At 40.4% G+C, this 18,042-nt stretch overlaps 1 protein-coding gene across 2 annotated transcripts in view; it reads right to left on the bottom strand.

Moving 5' to 3' along the window:
• Positions 1–18,042, bottom strand: part of SRGAP1 (SLIT-ROBO Rho GTPase activating protein 1) — a 249,611-nt gene that overhangs the window by 113,426 nt on the left and 118,143 nt on the right. For both annotated transcript variants that reach the window (XM_074375061.1, XM_074375062.1), the window contains exons 2-3: positions 14,097–14,292; positions 8,080–8,242 (exon numbers count right to left, since the gene is read on the bottom strand). In XM_074375061.1, coding sequence (XP_074231162.1) covers positions 8,080–8,242; positions 14,097–14,292 — 359 coding nt within the window. The remainder of the gene's footprint in view (positions 1–8,079; positions 8,243–14,096; positions 14,293–18,042) is intronic.

Below are 18,042 nucleotides of genomic sequence, written 5' to 3'. Positions count from 1 at the left end.
GTGGGTTGTGGCTTCAATACCTGTTCTATTTCCAACAGCTTTGTAGCACTCTTTAGGTCTGACCTGCATGTGCACCATCCAGTGGCCACTCTGGAATCCAGGCAGTGATTTATCCCTCAGCTCAGTTCTCAGTCTTTGGTAGATAAACTGCTTAAGATCAGATCCAAGCATGTGCAGCTCAGGGGTGAGCCTAAGAGTTTGTAAAGAACTTTATGAGACTCCTTTTTTAATCTACACCCTCTCTGTAATCTGCCTAGCGCTTTTTGGTTCCTTGGGACACCCCCTTTCAGTCCTCCGACCAGAAAGCCGGTGCTTCAATTGTTCTACATGGCCTCAAAATCCCCCATGACTCCTTTCTCCTCTGGTTTCTCTCTCTTGGGAAGCACACTGGATGTGACAGTGTTGCTTAAGTCCATCCCTGAGAATACTGCATCTCGCTGAAATGCCTGGAAATTTCTGTTACCTGGATGACACTCATCTCTGGTTCCTAATACAGATGTAAGCATTCATTATTTATTCCCTCAATAAATATTTACAGAGTATCTACTATGTGCCAGTCACTGTTTCAGTGAACAATACAAGGTTCTCTTCCCTCAGGAACTTTTATTTAAATTGAGAAGAGACAGAAAGTGAACAAATACTGAGTAAATATATGATACATCAGAAAGGGACAAATGCGAGAGAGAAAAATAAAGCTGGGGGGGTGTAGATTTTCACTCAGGGTGAGGTGGGAGCCAAAAGAGTGAGTAATGGAGTAACGGAATCTGCTTGAAGTTAAAAGGATTGTTCCAGTCTCTCCTGTTTATCTATTTGATTAGTCACTGCAAAGAGAACCTGGGAGGTAAGATGGCTGCAGCCCATGTGCAAGCTGCCATCAGGCTCAGAAGTTCTTTGATTTTATGTCTATTCATTGTAAGCATCCTAATACTGTATATATTCAAAGCACAGTTTTCAAATGTACCTGGAGAATAGGCTAATTCTCCATTAATTAACAGCACTTAGGGCTGAAATTACTTGGTGGATACAGTCCGCCACTGCTTAATGATGAACATTGACTGGTGTACTCGGGGCCAAGTTTCTTTAAGGCTTTAGTTTACACTAAATAATTGTTTCCTTTGTGTCTTATACATTACGCTCATTGCACAAAAATCAGAAATTACAGATAAGCAAATAAAAGAAAATAAAAGTAATGCAGAGATACCCATTTATAATTAAGTGTTAAGTGTTTTTGGACAACTATTCTCAATGAATTATGGGTTCAACTACTATATAACGCTCTGTGACAAAATGTCCAACTCAGCTGACCTCAGGTTTTCAAAAATTACATCACTTTCCAAGGAGTCACACATCACCTGCTTAACGTCCTGTTTTAAAAGTCTTTAATGAAGCTTCTAAACCAACGGTGAATGCTCTTATCTAGTAACTCACCTGCTAAATTTATCGCTAGGTCAATCACACACATCCTGTTGGTCACTAAGTGATAAAGGCAACAACGTAAATGCAGGAACAGCAGCGCCAACGACCGCTGTTTACTAAGCACTTACTGTGTGCCAGCCTTCCTGATAAGCAATTTATAAACACAAGTTTAAAAGTTTCTAAAATATTATAGAAAAGTACATCACTGTAAGAAATCAGAGTCTGGCTTTTATTTATTTCTAGAAAAATGAGCCAGCCCTAGGGTTAGTAAAATTCAAGAGAACCAGCTAGGACCGTTAGCTTGAACTGTTCTCACGTATTTATCCAGGCCCCATCAATAATGAAGCTGTCCCTCAAGGACACCAGAATACCATTTAATTCTTCTGCTACACTGCACTGAAACGCTTTGAAAAGTTCCTCTTGTTATATTATTTACCACTGTTGCATCAGCATAGTAAATCACATATGGTAGCTCTCTGCTGATAAAACAGTCAGTTTACTTTTCAGGGGACAGATTACTCACTGGTAAATCACAGCCATGACCATTTTCATTCCAGAAGGGCAAAAAGTAAAAATTTCATCCAAGGCATGAAATTCTAATGCCACCCTTTGACCTATAATTCTACTTCAAGGAATGTAGCATAAGAAAAATATGAAAAGATGCGTGAAAGATTAAAATGTCCAACAACAGGAAGATAACATGGCCATGCAGATAGTGAAACATTATGCAGGTACGAAGTACCTTGTTTTAAAAGACTACTTCCAGACATGGGAAACGCTAGCAACAGTTTCCATGAAAAGGGCAGGTTCCCAAGCTATATGCTATGAAATCTCAAATCTCATTTTGTGAACTGCATGTGTATGTTTGTACAGCACACATATGTGCTTATACGTATGAATACTAAAAAGATATAGCTAGAAATATTAACAGTAGGAGGTATTAATATGGGTAACTGTTACTTCCATTTTTAATTTTTTAGTGTTTTTAAAATTTCTACAATAAATACATATTCAGAAAGAAACAGACTCTTTCATACATGGATTTCTAGTATTCAGATTTTTTAAAACTTATGGACTTTTTCTTCAAAACAAGGTTAGAACTTCAAGCATCTGTTTGGATATTAATTTATTTTAAATGGTCTCACTGAAAACACAGTGGTTTGGATTTGTTTTTTTCCCCTGTGAAATGTCTTTGCTTTCTTTCATGCTGGGGTATTTAAATAGAATATGATAGGCTTTGATCAAAATTTTAAAATGACTACACATTACCAAATCTTACTAGTAATCTCTCTCCTCTTTTTCAGATTAGGCCACACAAGCAACAGTACCACTAGTGGGTTAATTTAATTCCTGTGAATCTGAATCCGATAACCTATGGCATTTATGCCAAAGTGAGGTAATTCTCAGTGGCTTGCGGCCAGTCCCTGCTGCTTTGAATCTCTGCCTAGAAGCTGGGTGACTGACAGATCTGGCTGCCTCTTCCAGAACTAGCCATCTTCAGGATTTTCAGTCGAAACGAATAAAGCCAAGAACCATAGTGTCCCAGTTCTCAGAAGTTTCTAACCTACACATTGTGTAACATCTTCAATTACTGCTGAAAAACACCAACAGAATTAGAGTAACTGTGAACTATCTGAGACACACAGGCAAAGACAAGAAGACCCGCCAGCCAGCCTGGCTCTGCAACTTCTATCTGAGCCTTTTGTTTCCTCATCCCTGAAGTGCAGGTTATAACCCCTGTTCACTGGGCGGCTGCTGGGGGTGTATCAGTCCACGGGCGGAAGGTGCAGAGCACGGTGCTTTGGCGCACAGCTCAGATCCAGGACATGGTAGAGCACTGTGTGTCATTATTTTTGGTGAGGAACCAAAACAAATTATGCTCATGCACACACTCATGCAAGCCAAAGGCTAAAAACATTAATAATTTGACAACAATCCACGGAGAAATGACAGACTTCGAGATCATTTCAAACATGCAGAGGTAAGTTAACATATTCAAATGCTACCATTTTAGGATGCTTCCTCCAAACTACATACTTCTATTAACATTCTTAAAATTGGTAAATAAGATCATGTGATGAGCTGCTTCAACAAAGTGATTCCTGCAAGCCGGCTGTGCTCTTTCCTACAGCAGTGACTGCTGATATTAATTACACGTTTATGGGCAGCAGACGAACTGCACATTGTCTGGCTGGAGCACCAAACCAGATGCAGACCCCTCTCTTTCAGCATGAGTAATGGAAAGAAGGCAGCAGAATCTCATCACTCCAGGAGGCGGGGCTGGAGAACAGGGCATGAGGCACCTCATTTCCCCTTGTTCTTCGGGAAAGAAGTGAGGACTGATAATGAAACAAACCCCTGAGTACAGAGAGTCTCCAATTTCTGACCTCCTGAAATGGAACAGCAGAACTTAAGGGAGTAAAAGCAGAGTTCTACGCTGTCTGTGCTTGCATCGTCCATCCCTAACAGAGGGTCTGGAATTGAACAACTCTTAATGTTGAATAAATGATGAAGTTAATGAAGCCTCAAAGTTGAGACTGTCTATGTGAAATAGCCATGGGGGACCTGAGAGCCACAGGGATGCGCTGGATCATCCCCCGATTTCCCATTAACTGTTGAAATGTGACAACCAAAGTTTTAACTCAGCTATGAGCAAGGATGATGGGGCACTTCTGAGTCTGCTTAGAAACATGGTTTGGAACTTCATGATCTGTGATATTGCAAATCACACGTGATGACCTGTATGTCTGCTAAATCACAGTTGTGCCACACAGTCTCCTGAGAAGGAGGACGCATTTAGTGAGATGTCTGGTATAATCTCACATTACATAACGACCGCAAGTGTATATGGAATAAGTGTTTATAATGTGGATAACAACAAAGATAATAGCTAAAAGTTAGATCTTATTAAATCCAGACACCAGGGTAAGTGGCTTTTCATGTATGACTCATGAATCTTCTATACAGTTATCTGACAAGTAATATATTGTAACTACTTTATAGGTGCCGAAACTGATCTGAAGCTTACGAGGTTTACAAATACTCTCAGTTCTGCAAAAATAACAAGAGACAGAACCAAACCAAAAGTCATACCCAGAATATCTGATGTTAAAGCTTAGAGATGAATTACTGTGCTATTCTGACCAACAGGCTTCGTTTACAGCTCTAAAGGCCTAAGCCTGAAATAACTGTGAATAATTGGGCATTACTGTTGTTTTAAAAAACCTTCCTGTTATCCACCCGTTGAACACTCTCTGTCAAGCATAGGCAACTATTTCTAAAACTGGTTCGGATGTGATTAAAATTTAAGTCTTGGGGTGGGGATATAGCTCAGTGGTAGAGTGCGTGCTTAACGTGCACGAGATCCCAGGTTTAATCCCCAGTACCTCCAATTTAAAGAAGAAAGAAAGAAAGAGAGAGAGAGAAAATTATTAAATTTTTTTTTAATTTGAAAAAATATAAAATTTAAGTCTTAAAGTTGTTCCTTACATCTATGCACGGAATTAGGTATTCCTTTAACTGTCTCCCTGAGTATTATTATCCAGTTGGAAACAAAAACATTCCTAGAATTACCTACTCCAAACTCTTTATTTGCTAGAACAGTTTGGGTAAAAGGAGCCTCCGTCAATGACTGAACTAAGACACACTGTGTACGAGGCTGAAGCTGTCAAGCACCCAGCATCTATCTGGATGTCCATACATGTAGACAGGGGGATATTTCTGAAAAATGAGGAAGTCTCAAAATCTCCTCCTGAGAAGAACAAGCAGTAAGCTCACTAAGGACCCCATGGAAGCTCTAAAGGTCATCTCAGATCGGCTCTGATCATCTCTTTCTGTTCTGATTAAAAATATGCTTATGGAACCATAATAATGGAAGAAGAGCTGGAGAAGAAGGCTTCGTGATTGAAAAAAAAAAAAAAAAAGGCAGAAAAGGCAGGAAGAAAGCCTCAACTTTGAGGCTTTCTTGCTATTTAATCTAAAGGGATCTGAAATTCTCTGGACTTGACAGAGATGGGTCCTGGCTTCCTAGCCTTGCAGAAGACAAATGGGTCCTCGTGAGCTGATCTGGCCCCTCATGAAGCTCTGGTCTCCCCCTTTCTTGGTCGTTCTTTTTCCAGCAACAGTATACATGGGAAGGTGAGGTGTGTCGTCTGCTAGGTCAGCCTGAGGAGGCAGAATTTGATACCTGCCACTGTAATGACTGTTAACTTTCCAGCTGATCAGCAACAGTTAGGCGTGAGAAGACTGTTAGCCCCACTAAATGCCAAAGTAACCAGGAGTCTGCTATGAATAGGCAGTTTCCAAGGATTATAATTTTTGAGTCTCAGAAAATCTATACGAAGAGAACTCCTAGGTAACAAGCAAGCAGGCGTGGGGGGGGGGGGGGGAGGTGTTCACTATACATTCCTCAGACACTCTTTCAGGAGCCAAGAACTTATTCCCCCAACTACTGGGGATATTGGCTGCTGGCTGTTAAAACTCACAGATGATCCCTCTCTGGGAATCACCCTTGGGAACTACCCTCCCTCAGTGGGAGCTGCCTCACCCCAACATTACTGAGCCCCTCCCCAAGGGCAGCTCAAGTCCAAGGTCTGCAAAACAAAGGCCTCCTTTGAAACAAACTCCAAAGGGCCATCGCAGCCCCAGAGCTCCCATAGGCTTGGCTTCCCCCTTTGCCATCCTGCCTTCCTCACTCCCTCAGACGGAGGCGAGCGCTCTCCTGAGTCATCTCCCAAGATCACAAAAGCAGAAGAGCTGGGATTCAAACCCAAATCCATTTGACTCTCAGCCCTAAGTTTCTATCAATTTTATCAAGCCCTTGACTTTGATTTACAAAATACAAATCCTTATGTCTTAGCAAGACATCCAAAGTCCCTGTGTATATGACCGTCCTTTCTAGCCTCACATCCCATCACCCACTCCCATATAAACCCTGGTCCAGTCACATCAAACTCTTTCCTTTCCCTGAACATCTCATATTTCTGCTTTCCCTGCAGTAAGTTCACTGTCCTCATCTGCTTGATGACACCTTCTTTTCCTACAGATCTCACTTCAGGTGCTTCCTCCTCTGGGAAGAACTTCCTGGCCCCTCAGTAAAGTTAAGATCTCCAGCCCTCAAGTTCCTGAGGCAGGCTGTGTGTTCCCTTAACTGCTAACTATTTTAATGGATTCTTTGCAGGCAGGGACGTGTCTGTTCACTCTGCTTCCCAGCCTGGCATTTTATTGGATGGAGAAATAAATGAATTCTATGGAGGTGCTGGTCCCAGAGACCCCGGCTGAAAGGTTGCTAGCATCCCCATGACTGGGAAGCATCATTTGGCGCCAGACAAATTTGGATACACTGTGACCTTCCTGAGCATGAGGGCTAGTTTTATTTCATTGAAGCAGCCTTTCCAAGACCTAACACCACCTCCTACTCATAAAAGAAAAGATACAAAAAAACCCATTGAACCAAATGAGGTGCTGGCTGAAGGGGCCGACGTAGGAGAAAATTACTTCACTTTCACGACTCAGCCTCAACCATTTTTTAAAATCTCTATGTTTTAAAATATATATGATAGTTCTCTGCTGACTCACTTCTTAATTAATACATTCTTACTCCCAAATTTTAAAAATATCTCCTCTGTTTGAAAAATTTTTTTCTATTTAATACTTAATAGAGCAAAAGACAACTGTAGAGTTTGCTAAACTCCATTTCTAGGTCAGAAATCAACTCTTATGTGGATACATCAAACATGACTAAGGCGTTTTCCAGCTGGCTTGCGTAACACTACATCTTTGTTTAAAGGGGTCCCTTTGAAACATAAATATGTCATTAATCTACAGGGTGGTTTTCCCCCCACTTTCTAATAATTACTTACTGAACAGAAGTACAGGTGTTGGTACAGGCACCAAACACCACCAGTATGAAGCTGAGGAGGCTGGGGAAAACCCTTCTCCTATAAACATAAAAACCGAAAGCCAAGCTTACCGGGTAAGTAGCTGAACTGTCTACACAGGAAATGGTCCAATTTTGTTATTGTTCTCAACAAAAATGTCCAAATGACAACAAAAATAATTGCTGAGAGCCTGCTGATACTTGTAACAAGAAGAAGGCTTAAAAGCCCAGTTCCCTTTTTTTTTTTTTTTAAATGGTTTTGGGAAGAAGGAAGCTCTCTGGCATGTAAGGGACTGAATTTTCTGTGCCCTATGTCACTTTCTTGCAACCTCCACTGCTAGTTTGGTGGGAGTGAGAAAAAACTGATACCATTTCCCCAAGAGAGCATCACGTCTGGTTACCTTGTCCTTCACCAGTGTCTGATCGTGTGTGAACCCAAAACACAGAATTTAAGGCTTTTCCTCTCCAGTCTGAGTTTTTGATAATTGCAGGCAAGTCCGTTCCTAAGGACAGAAGTGCAATTTGCAAGTATACCTCATTTCAAAATTCTGCTCCTATGGTTCAGGTCACAGATTCACTGATTTACAACCCTAGAAGTGTGCCTGCTCAGGTTCAACTTTTTATCCCGTGTCTTTAAAATATCTGTTCATTGACTGATTTTTTTTTTTTTAACCTAATATGTACTGAATACAATTACGTAAGGAAGGCACCAGACCCTCCTCCGTCTCGGGTGTGGGCCAAGTGGTCACAGGGATGCACACTCTGGCAGGATGGGCGGAGTGTACCTTTTTAAACATCCTGGTGGAATCCTCACTTATCTGCATGAACCGCATAATCACATTGTTCAGGTAGATGTCGCTCAAGGTGGCATGGTCTTTGCTTTCTCTCCTCACTTGGTTCAGAAGCAAATACCAGCAGTTCACTGGAGACAACAAGTTCTGGTCTTTCCTAAGAAGTGAAGAAAAGAGAGAATTACCATCAATTTCAAAGCCGCCCCAAGCAGCTGAGGGAAGTCACCAAAGCAAATCAGGAGCCACAACAGACCAGCATTGTCCCTGTTCTTTCTATTCAGGGCATCGCTCAAAGCAAGACACTCGACAGCCAGCAGAGCAGCCCTCCAGGCCGGGGTGGCGCCGAGCCAGCCATTCCCCAGGCTTGGAAGAAAACACTTGGACCAAGAACACCAGTCAAAACCACACTCCCGACAAGGGCCACGGGACCCTCACATACATAGCACTCAGGCAGGCGTTCAGCTTTAAACACCCCATTGAAGAAAGCAGTTTATGTTTACATAAAAACCTATTGACTACTGTCTCAGAGACAGACTGTGGTTTGCCACTGAACACAAAGCCTGCTTTGAATGTCCCGTCTGTTGTTGGAAGAGAGGTTTGGCTAGGTACACTTTCCATGGAACATAAATTTGAGGATGATTGATTAATCCCTTGATGTATAACCTCCAGCCTCCCCAAAAGTGTTCCCGGGAATCAGAACTTTATAGCCATTGTCTCAAGGCTTGTGAACAGAGCCAAGACATTTACTGGCTTATGACTTGTCCCGTTGTCCTTTTGAAACCCATTACGCTGTTTCAGATTTGTAACTGCTCCTTGCTTTATTCGAGAAAATAAAGTGGGTATAAATCACAAAAGATGACATGAAAAAAATCTTAAAGAAAAACTCCAAACAAAAGCAGTGACCAACTGGGATATTACTGGTTTAAAAAAAAAAAACAAAAAGTAGGGTTTTTTTTTTTGTTTGTTTTTTACTTTAAAACCTAACTCTACAGTGGCAAAACTCAGGGACACAAGTGCTATTTTATCAGACATGTTATCCTCCTATTATTCATGAGCATTTACGATTCTGAGTATTAATGAAATTAGGGGAAAAAATTATTAAATAAGGTCTTTCACAGCCTTTAAGTTCCTCAGATTCAAGATGCAACACTGTATCAAGTCAAATCCTTCTCTAGAAGAGAAAGAAGAAACAGGAACGGCTATCGGGGCAGAAAGCCCTGATCGAGGGTCTGAGCACCAGCATCCCTCAGAGAAGCCACCCATTCTCCCAGCCAGCACATGAAGAACTACAGCTCTGCCCAGAGAAGCCTCCTTTTCTCCCAGAGCCATCGGGCGAGGCGCAGTAGTTCTACGGCAGAATATTGAAGCCTTTTAGTAGAAAGGCTTTCTATTACATTCTCCAGCTGCCCAGCCCAAGAGGTAAATGCTACCTTATACTAACTTTTATTTGCCTCTTTCATGCTGAGGGAACCCATAAATTCTTTGAGAACATTTCACACTTGTTTGTATCCTCAGTGCCTTGCCCATGGTCAGAATTAAATAAACATTATTTCATTCATTGAATAAACACTTATTATTGCCTTAATAGTAAGTGGTAACAGTACAACAACAACAACAATAATAGCGGCAGCTGTCACTTACTGAGTGCTGACTCAGGTCAGTGGGAGCACACAAGCCAAGGGTGTGGAATATGGGTCGAGCCTGCTCAGGTTCAAATCCCACAGCTGCTACTTCCCAGCCACGTGATTTTGGCCAAATTATTTAAACCTCTCTGTGCCTCCATTACTTCATTTGTAAAATAACAGTCGTAAGATCATGAGAATTGTTTGAGTTAATATTTATGTATTTTTTAAGGCAGACTAGAATGCCTTAGATCCACAGTAAGTGCTCTGTAAAGTTAGTGATTGCTCTCTAGTGTCTGGTCTGAAGACTCTACACACCTTAACTCTACATAATCTTTACCACCACAATTCAAGGTAGAGAGGCCTTATATCCCCTCCACCAATGAGAGAACTTAAGCTTAGCAAGGCACAGTGATTTGCTCAAGACCAAAACTAGCATCAGAGAGTCTGAGTCCAGGGAGGCTGATCCAAGCCTTGGTCTTTCCACCACGCAGGGGCAACTTTAGGCCAAGGATTATCTTACACAACAAGCACCCCAAAACTGAGTAAGAGCTAGACTCCACAGCCCAGCTTAGAAGATTGGTAAAGTTACAGTCCTAAAGATTGAACATCTGTTTCATGAAGAGGAGGAATACCCCCATGTCAGCTGTTAGTCACATCAAAGATTTGTCATGTTTCTCATTTAATGGTCATAAAATCTTGTAATTTAGGAAACCAAGGCTCAGAAAGGTTAAGCAACTTGACCAAAGTCACACAGCAGAGCTGGTATTCAAACCAGGTGTCTGACTCTCTTGATTTTTTTTCCCTAGTCCTGGTCTGTCCTTCTGGTAGACTTATTATCTTCTCTTCAGTCCTGTAGTCATTAATAAACTTACTCAAGTCAAAGAAAATTCCAAGCTGCTCACCTTTCAAAGAAAACTAGTGAACAAACCAGAAGAAACAAAAAATGTCATACCACAATAAAGGTGTTTTAAAAAAAAAAGTGGCAGCTGGATTCACTCGGGGATCGGACTTAGGTGCACGGGCCCATGAACGTTTTCAGTTCACAAGGGATTGCCAAGTGCAGAACACAGAAGGAGACATTCAAAAATATTTACTGAATGGATGAGTGGGCTGTCTTCTTATTTGCAATCACTTTAAAAAAGGGACAGTTTCTATAACGGCAGGTTCTAGTACTGGCTCCAGTCTCTGTCAAGTACATTTGATGTTTGTTCATCCTGGGAACCATCACTAAGATTTATTTCTATGCTGGACCAACACGAGGCTAAAGTTATCCAAATAAAAAAAAAAAAGTATTCCTTATCCAGAATAGTTCTGCATTTGCTTCTGCAAAAGGACTCCAACTTTTTTTCCTGCAAAAGTTCCTCTTTTTTTTTATGATGAGAAGGTTTTTAAAACAATTTTTTTATTGAAGTATAGTTCATGTGCAACATTATATAAGTATTAAGTGTACAATACCATGATTCATAATTTTTAAAGGTTATACTCTATTCAAAGTTGTTATAAAATATTGGCTATACTCCCTGTGTTGTACAATATATCTTTGTAGTTTATTTACTTTATACATACTTTGTACCTCTTAATCCCCTACCTCTATATTGCTTGTGCCCCCTTCCCTCTCCCCACTGGTAACCACTAGTTTGTTCTCTGTATCTGTGAGTTTACTTCTTTGTTAAATTCACCGGCTTGCTGTATTTTTTAGATTCCACATATAAGTGATATATCATACAGTATTTGTCTTTCTCTGTCTGACTTATTTCACTTAGCATAATGCCCTGTAAGTCCATCCAGGTTGAAGCAAGTGACAAAATTTCATTCCTTTTTATGACCAAGTAGTATTTCATTGTGTGCATATATATGGGTGTGTATATATGTATAACTATGCCACATCTTCTTTATCCATTCATCTGTCAGTGGACACTTAGGCTGCTTCCAGATCTTGGCAATTATAATTAATGCTGCCAGGAACATTACAATACAGTTGTCTTTTTGAATTCGTGTTTTTATTTTTTTCTGATAAATAGTAGTGGAACTGCCAAAGAGGAAATGCAGATGGCCAACAGGCACATGAAAAGATGCTCAACATCGCTAATCACCAGGGATACGCAAATCAAAACCACAATGAGCTATCACCTCACATCTGTCAGAATGGCTACCACCAAAAAAACCCACAAATGGTAGAGGGAGAGTATAGCTCAGTGGTAGAGTGTGTGCTTAGCATGCACGAGGTCCTGGGTTCAATCCCCAATGTCTCCATTAAATAAATAAACAAACCTAATTATCTCTCCCACTTAAAAAAAAAGGGGGGGGGGAATAAAAAGACCACAAATAACGAATGATGGCGAAGATGTGGAGAAAAGGGAACCCTCCTACCCTCTTGGTGGGAATGTAAATTGGTGCAGCCGCTGTGGAAAACAGTATGCAGGTTCCTCAGAAAAACTACTCTACTTCTTACGTGGGCTCCAAGGCCACAGAAGGGTGTAAAATGAAATTGCAAAGCCCATGGTGAAGGCCAAGATGGGCCCCTCTGCAGCCCCGTTCCATCTGGAGCCCGGGGTTGCTGCCCCCTGTGCGGGCAGGCAGGGGGTGTCCTGTTCTACTGCCTCACCGAGCTGGTAGTTGTGCCGCTTCTGGCTCTAGGCTGGGATGCAGCACAACAGGACTCATGGTGAGGCGGTCAAGTCCTCACTCCCAACTCCCTACCCTGCACGGGCCTCATCTTCTGTCCCCACATGAGACTAAAGCGTGATTCAACCACCACTGAAGTTTTCAGTTCCCTTTTCCTTTTCTGGCCCTTGGAAATTTCCCTTACATTCCTATGAATTCAGTTATACATTTAAAATGATGTCTAGGCTATATGTCAGTCAGCATTTTGGGGACTTCTGTCACAGAAAAAATTTTCGGATTATCTAGTTGGTTGTATTTCCAGAAATCAGAGGCTAGGCTGTCTCTTTAATATCTCCTAAACAAGTCTATTCCTTTCTCCCTGCAGCCTTGCTAGTTTATGTCATTGTGATTACAGCACTCTACCTGGTCTCCCCTCCCTTAATGATATCCTCCTCCAGTCCACCATCCTGTCATCATTTTAAAATGCAGGTCTGAGCTGGTCATCCTTCTGCTTAAAACTCTCCAAAGGCTCCTCAAGCCCTCAGGATAAAGCCCGAACATCCTGGTAGGATCTATAGGCCTCAACTAGCCCTTCAGGTCTTCATTTATCTACCACCTCTTCCAAGGCCTTTTCTGGACCTTCCCATCCCCACCTCCATGATAGAATGGATTTCCGTCAGGTGTGTCCATGGCCTCCTGCACTCGTCCCTGTCAGCATGCTTGTGTACTCAACTGGCATTGTCTCTCAGATTTAAATTCTAGAGTTCATTTCATTATCAGAGAAACCTGCACGTATTTTTTTTTTAATTTTTATTTTTAAACCAGTGACCCTTGAACAGGGGTTTGAACGGTGCAGGTCCATTTATATGCAGATTTCTTTTTCAATAAATATAAGGCAAGTGTTTTCATTTTACAGATTTTAAAAGTAACTAGGCATGGGGGAAAGTTTGTATTCGATTAGAGATCACCATTTGTAGAATCCAAAGAATTTGAGTTTGAGTCCTGATTCTATCCACAACCATTTCATTTAGGTGGGTCATGTATCAATTCCTTAGATTTTGAAGCAAAGATAGCAGTATGTGGATTTTTGACTATACAGGGGATAGGTGCCCCTAACCCCTGTGTTGTTCAAGGGTCAACTGTGCAATTAATGTAAGGATTAATTAAAGCTAGACCATAAGCATTTTACCAAAGGCCCTTGTCAGTCTCAGTTGCAATGACCACAAACATGATGGGGGGAGCAGGAAAGTGTGTGTAATCAGAAGCAACTCTCACTACTTGTTTTCATGTCACATCACTGAAGAATCAGCTATTTGAAATCTGCCCATCCAAGTATCTACCTGTAGTAGATGTCAACTCCTAGTGTATTTATTGGAAAGAGAAACATATCAAGAGAATACTATTCATTTAAAATGTAAAGGGGGTGGGGAGGGATAAATTGGGAGTTTGAAATGTGCACCTCTCGGGGAGGGATGGAAATGTTAGGCATCTGGATTGTGGTGGTGGCTTCATAGGTGTACACATCTATCAAGATTCATCAAATCGCACATCTGAAATACGTGTAGCTTACTGTAAACAGAAATCATACCACAATAAAGTTGTTTAAAAAAAGTAATGAATTTATGCTCATAAATTATAAATCCAGAGGGTTGCTTTTATCTCCGGGAATATACCAATCAACATCTTTTCAGACAAAAATAGAAAATTCTAAGACCAGTAATGGGTGATTAAAAAGATAGGGTATCATCTCGGAAAGATGAAGTGGAGTCAAGTCTCTCTTACTTGTACTGTTGATGATCCTTAGTGCTTCTTGTTTTTGCCATGAACCTCTCTGCTAACTTTTCTAGGTTCCGAGAATATTCTGTCTCAATTTCAGCTTTTTTCCGGAAGAAATCTTGCAGGTCCTGGAGAAGTTGAACTCGTATCTCTGTCTGCTGCTCCAGGCATTTTTGTTGCTCTACCAGTTGAGCTCGGATTTCTAAGGAGAGAAGAGAAACCATTTGATGCTTTTATGAAAATTACTGAGGTGTGCTGGAATGGGCAAGGTAAAAATAATTTAGCTCTGTATTGGACCTTTATGATGCTACTGTGTTCAGGCTGGTTCCCTAAATAAGATATCTGCTGATCCTTTAAAAGAATGAGATACACCTCAGGAAAGAATGTAATAAATTAGAATAGAAATGTGGGTTACATGTGCAATGCCACAAACATGCATGGGGTCATGAGGGAAGAAATTAAAGCCTTTCAGATAATAGTTCATAACACATAACATCTTTGGGTAGCTGATTCCACTGTAGTTCTCCTTCTTTTTTTTTAAACAGCATTCTACCTCAACTAGCCTTTTTGAGTCTGAATGACAATGAAGTGAGCATCATTTCTTCCAGACTTCTAAACCACCACACATTTGCCAGTTGGCACTTACAAACACTGACATCTGGTAATTTTTATTTAGTGCATGAATTTCCAGTTTGTAGAATACAGTTTCACGGTTTATAGGAATGCCACGCCTCAACATAACTTCTTTCTATATCCAAATAATCCAACCATAATGGGGAATCCTTGGACGCCACTTCGTTATTCTGATCACAACATCAAGAGCTCTTCACTTGGCTTTCACTTTTCCCACATCGTTCAGACGAACAAAGCATTATCAACCCATATCGACCTGAAGAGAATCCTCTGACAATTTTAATACATCAGGAACAATGGAGGTTACTCACTTAGAGATTTAGTAGAAACACAAAAGTAAAAGTGTGTCACACAAAACTATCTGTAAGTGACTGTAACAATAAACCATGTGTGTTTTGGAAAATGATACGGTAATTAACAACTACTAATTTTGTTTTTGTTGTAAGACTCAGGGCTAACCTCCAAAGACAAGAACATTCGTACTGGAAAACTTCATTTCATCTTTCCCAGGGCCAGTGCGTAGTCCCTACAAGTGAGGGCTGAATCTAGGTTAGTGGAGTTAAGAGAAATCAAAGTGCAAGTAACACCTCAATTTCTTCCCATTCTTCTTCCACAGAGAAAGACTGAGGGGACAATACATACAAAGGAGATAACAGTAACTATGAAACAAGGTCTCTGCTCTCAATAAGGCCATGTTCCAGGCAACACTTTTTTGAGGGAGTCCTGGGGAAAGATGGGAAAGCAATTCTCAAATGTTCTCTCTTGGTTTCTCCACTGCTAGACTGGGGGATCCTATTATTAATCTCATAAAAGTGTGGTGAACACCATAATGGAGACATTGTTAGAGGCTTTTAACTACCACGAGCGGCATCTGAGTTTTAGTCAATCAAAGTGTTTTCCACTACAGTATTACAATCAGCATGTCTGCCAAACTCTTTCTCCCACCAATACAGACCTGTTTTTGTTCCATAAAGAAAAAAAAAAATCAAGGGTGGGGGTATTTCTCACTCAGGAATATCAGCAAGTCTTTCAAGATGAAGTAATTTTAGCACATCTTGCAGTGCTAAGTGAAAACAAAAATTGTCTTAGGCTGCCAACTAGTTGTTTTGTTTTGTTTTGTTTTGTTTTGTTTTAGGGGTGAGTGGGTTGGAATTTTTTTTTTTAAGATACCTTAGTGCCAAATAAGAAATAAAAGCAGCTGAGAGTAAAAATCTCATCAGAAGTACACAAAAATTACATCAGCTTCCTTCTTGGATCTCATTCTTAGATTTTTCTTTTCCTTTAGGGTTTAAAATAGAACTAGAAAGTTTTGAGAAGGAGCACTCTACTGTAAAGAGTTAAAATTCCAACCTCATATTGCAGGGAGTAACTGTTACTTCCAGTTATCAGTAATTTTCCAGTCAAAATAGGATACCAGCAACATTTTCAATTGTGAAAAAGTGGAGGGATGGAACCGAGAGAAAAAGTATGCTCCAGAAACTGGATAAGAACCTGTGTGATAACTTTTTAATTCAGAAAAGTTGAGGACAAATGAGGAAAAAATTACAAGGAAAGAAATTCAATATACAAGGACTATAATAAGAAATGTTTTGTTAGGAAGAGAAAATCTTTGGATTCTTTATACTACACCAGAGCTGTCAGGCAGCACAATTCGGCAGGTCACCTCCCTGGACATGTGCTGTACTTCTGTTAATATAACCTCACTAGATTTGAGTTAACTTAATACAGCACCATGTTTGAAAGACTTTCAAAGATTTTTTAAACAAATGAGTACAATAAATGCTTGGTCATATGAATGTTGGTCCACTGCTCAGAACAGGTAAGAAGCCTGTGGTGCCCTGGCCCTACACTCCATCAATCCTGTGATGGGACCACAGGTGACTGTTAGTTTTCAGGTATTAGTACTGCCTGGTTTTATGGCTTTTGTTTTTCTTTCTTTTTCAGATCCAAGCTTCATTCAGTTTACTTGAGCCATTACTAACCTCCTGTTTTGTGTAAGGCAGGGTCTTAGGCACTGGAACTAAAAAAAAACTGTTAGACACAGCTCCTGTTGGTAGGGAAGACAAATCCTAAGTGATAATATCAATATACTGCACTAGGAAGCTATGGAAAGATGGACTGGGCAAGACGGTAGAAGAGCTTGGAAGACGTCATACCCTGCAGGATACATAGGTTAGAAGATACAAAGTTGTAACCACAGAGAATAAGAGAAAATATTTGCAAATCATATATCAAATAAGGAACTTGTATCTAGAGTAAAGAACGCTTACAACTCAATAATAAAAACAGAAATAACCCAATTTTTATAATGGGCAATGGATCTCAATAGACATCTCCCAGAAGAGGATATACAAATGGCTAATAGCACATGAAAAGTGGTTCAAATCATTAGGCGTCAGGAAGCTGCCTATCAAAAGCACAACAAGATAGTGCTTCACACCCACTAGGACGGCTATAATCAAAAAGAATGAACAAGCACCGGTGAGGGTGCAGAGAAATCGGAACCCGCATACACTGCTGTATATGTATGTAATGTATGTAATAGGAATGTAAAATGGTACAGCCACTTTGGAAAACAATCTGAGAATTCCTTAAAACATTAACACAGACTTAGCAAATCCACTCCGAGGTATATTATCCAAGAGAAAACCTATTTCCACACAGAAACATAGAGACAAATATTTATGGCCAGCGTGATTCATAACAGCTGAAAAGTGGAAATAACCTAAATGTTCACTAATAGGGAACAGAAAAACAAAAGGAAGGTACAGCCATACAATGGAATATTCACCCATAAAAAGAGATAACATACTGATTCAGGCTTATATTGAAAATATAAGCTTAGTGAAAGAAATTAGTCACTAATGGAAAGTGTGATTACATTAATGCGAAACGTCCAAAAGAGACTAATTCACCGAAACAGAAAGCAGAGGAGGAGTTGCTGACAAGGGCTGGAGGAGCTGGAGTAAACGGGAAGTGACTGCTAAGGAGTGCAGGATTTTTCTTTTTTTTGGTGGCAGCAGTGGGGTGGTGATGAAAAAGTTCTAAGTGATTGTGGTGATAGTTACAAAACAGTGAATACACTAAAAATCAGTGAATGGTACCCTTTAAACGGGTATGTTGAATGACATGTGATTTATATCCCAATATAGCTGTTATACAAAATATCACAATTCCATGAAATTTTGACTGAGACATTTCTGAGTGGTAAATAAAGGTCGTAACAACAAAATAACTCTACACATTTCCATGCCTAGTACTTTTTAGCAGTTTATCAAATTAGACCACACAAGGGCAAGCACTTTAAAAGTCTTCATAA

This window comes from Camelus bactrianus, chromosome 12 (genome assembly GCF_048773025.1).
Source record: "Camelus bactrianus isolate YW-2024 breed Bactrian camel chromosome 12, ASM4877302v1, whole genome shotgun sequence".
NCBI classification, from domain to species: Eukaryota; Metazoa; Chordata; class Mammalia; order Artiodactyla; family Camelidae; genus Camelus; species Camelus bactrianus.
This window is presented reverse-complemented; position numbering and strand designations above follow the sequence as displayed.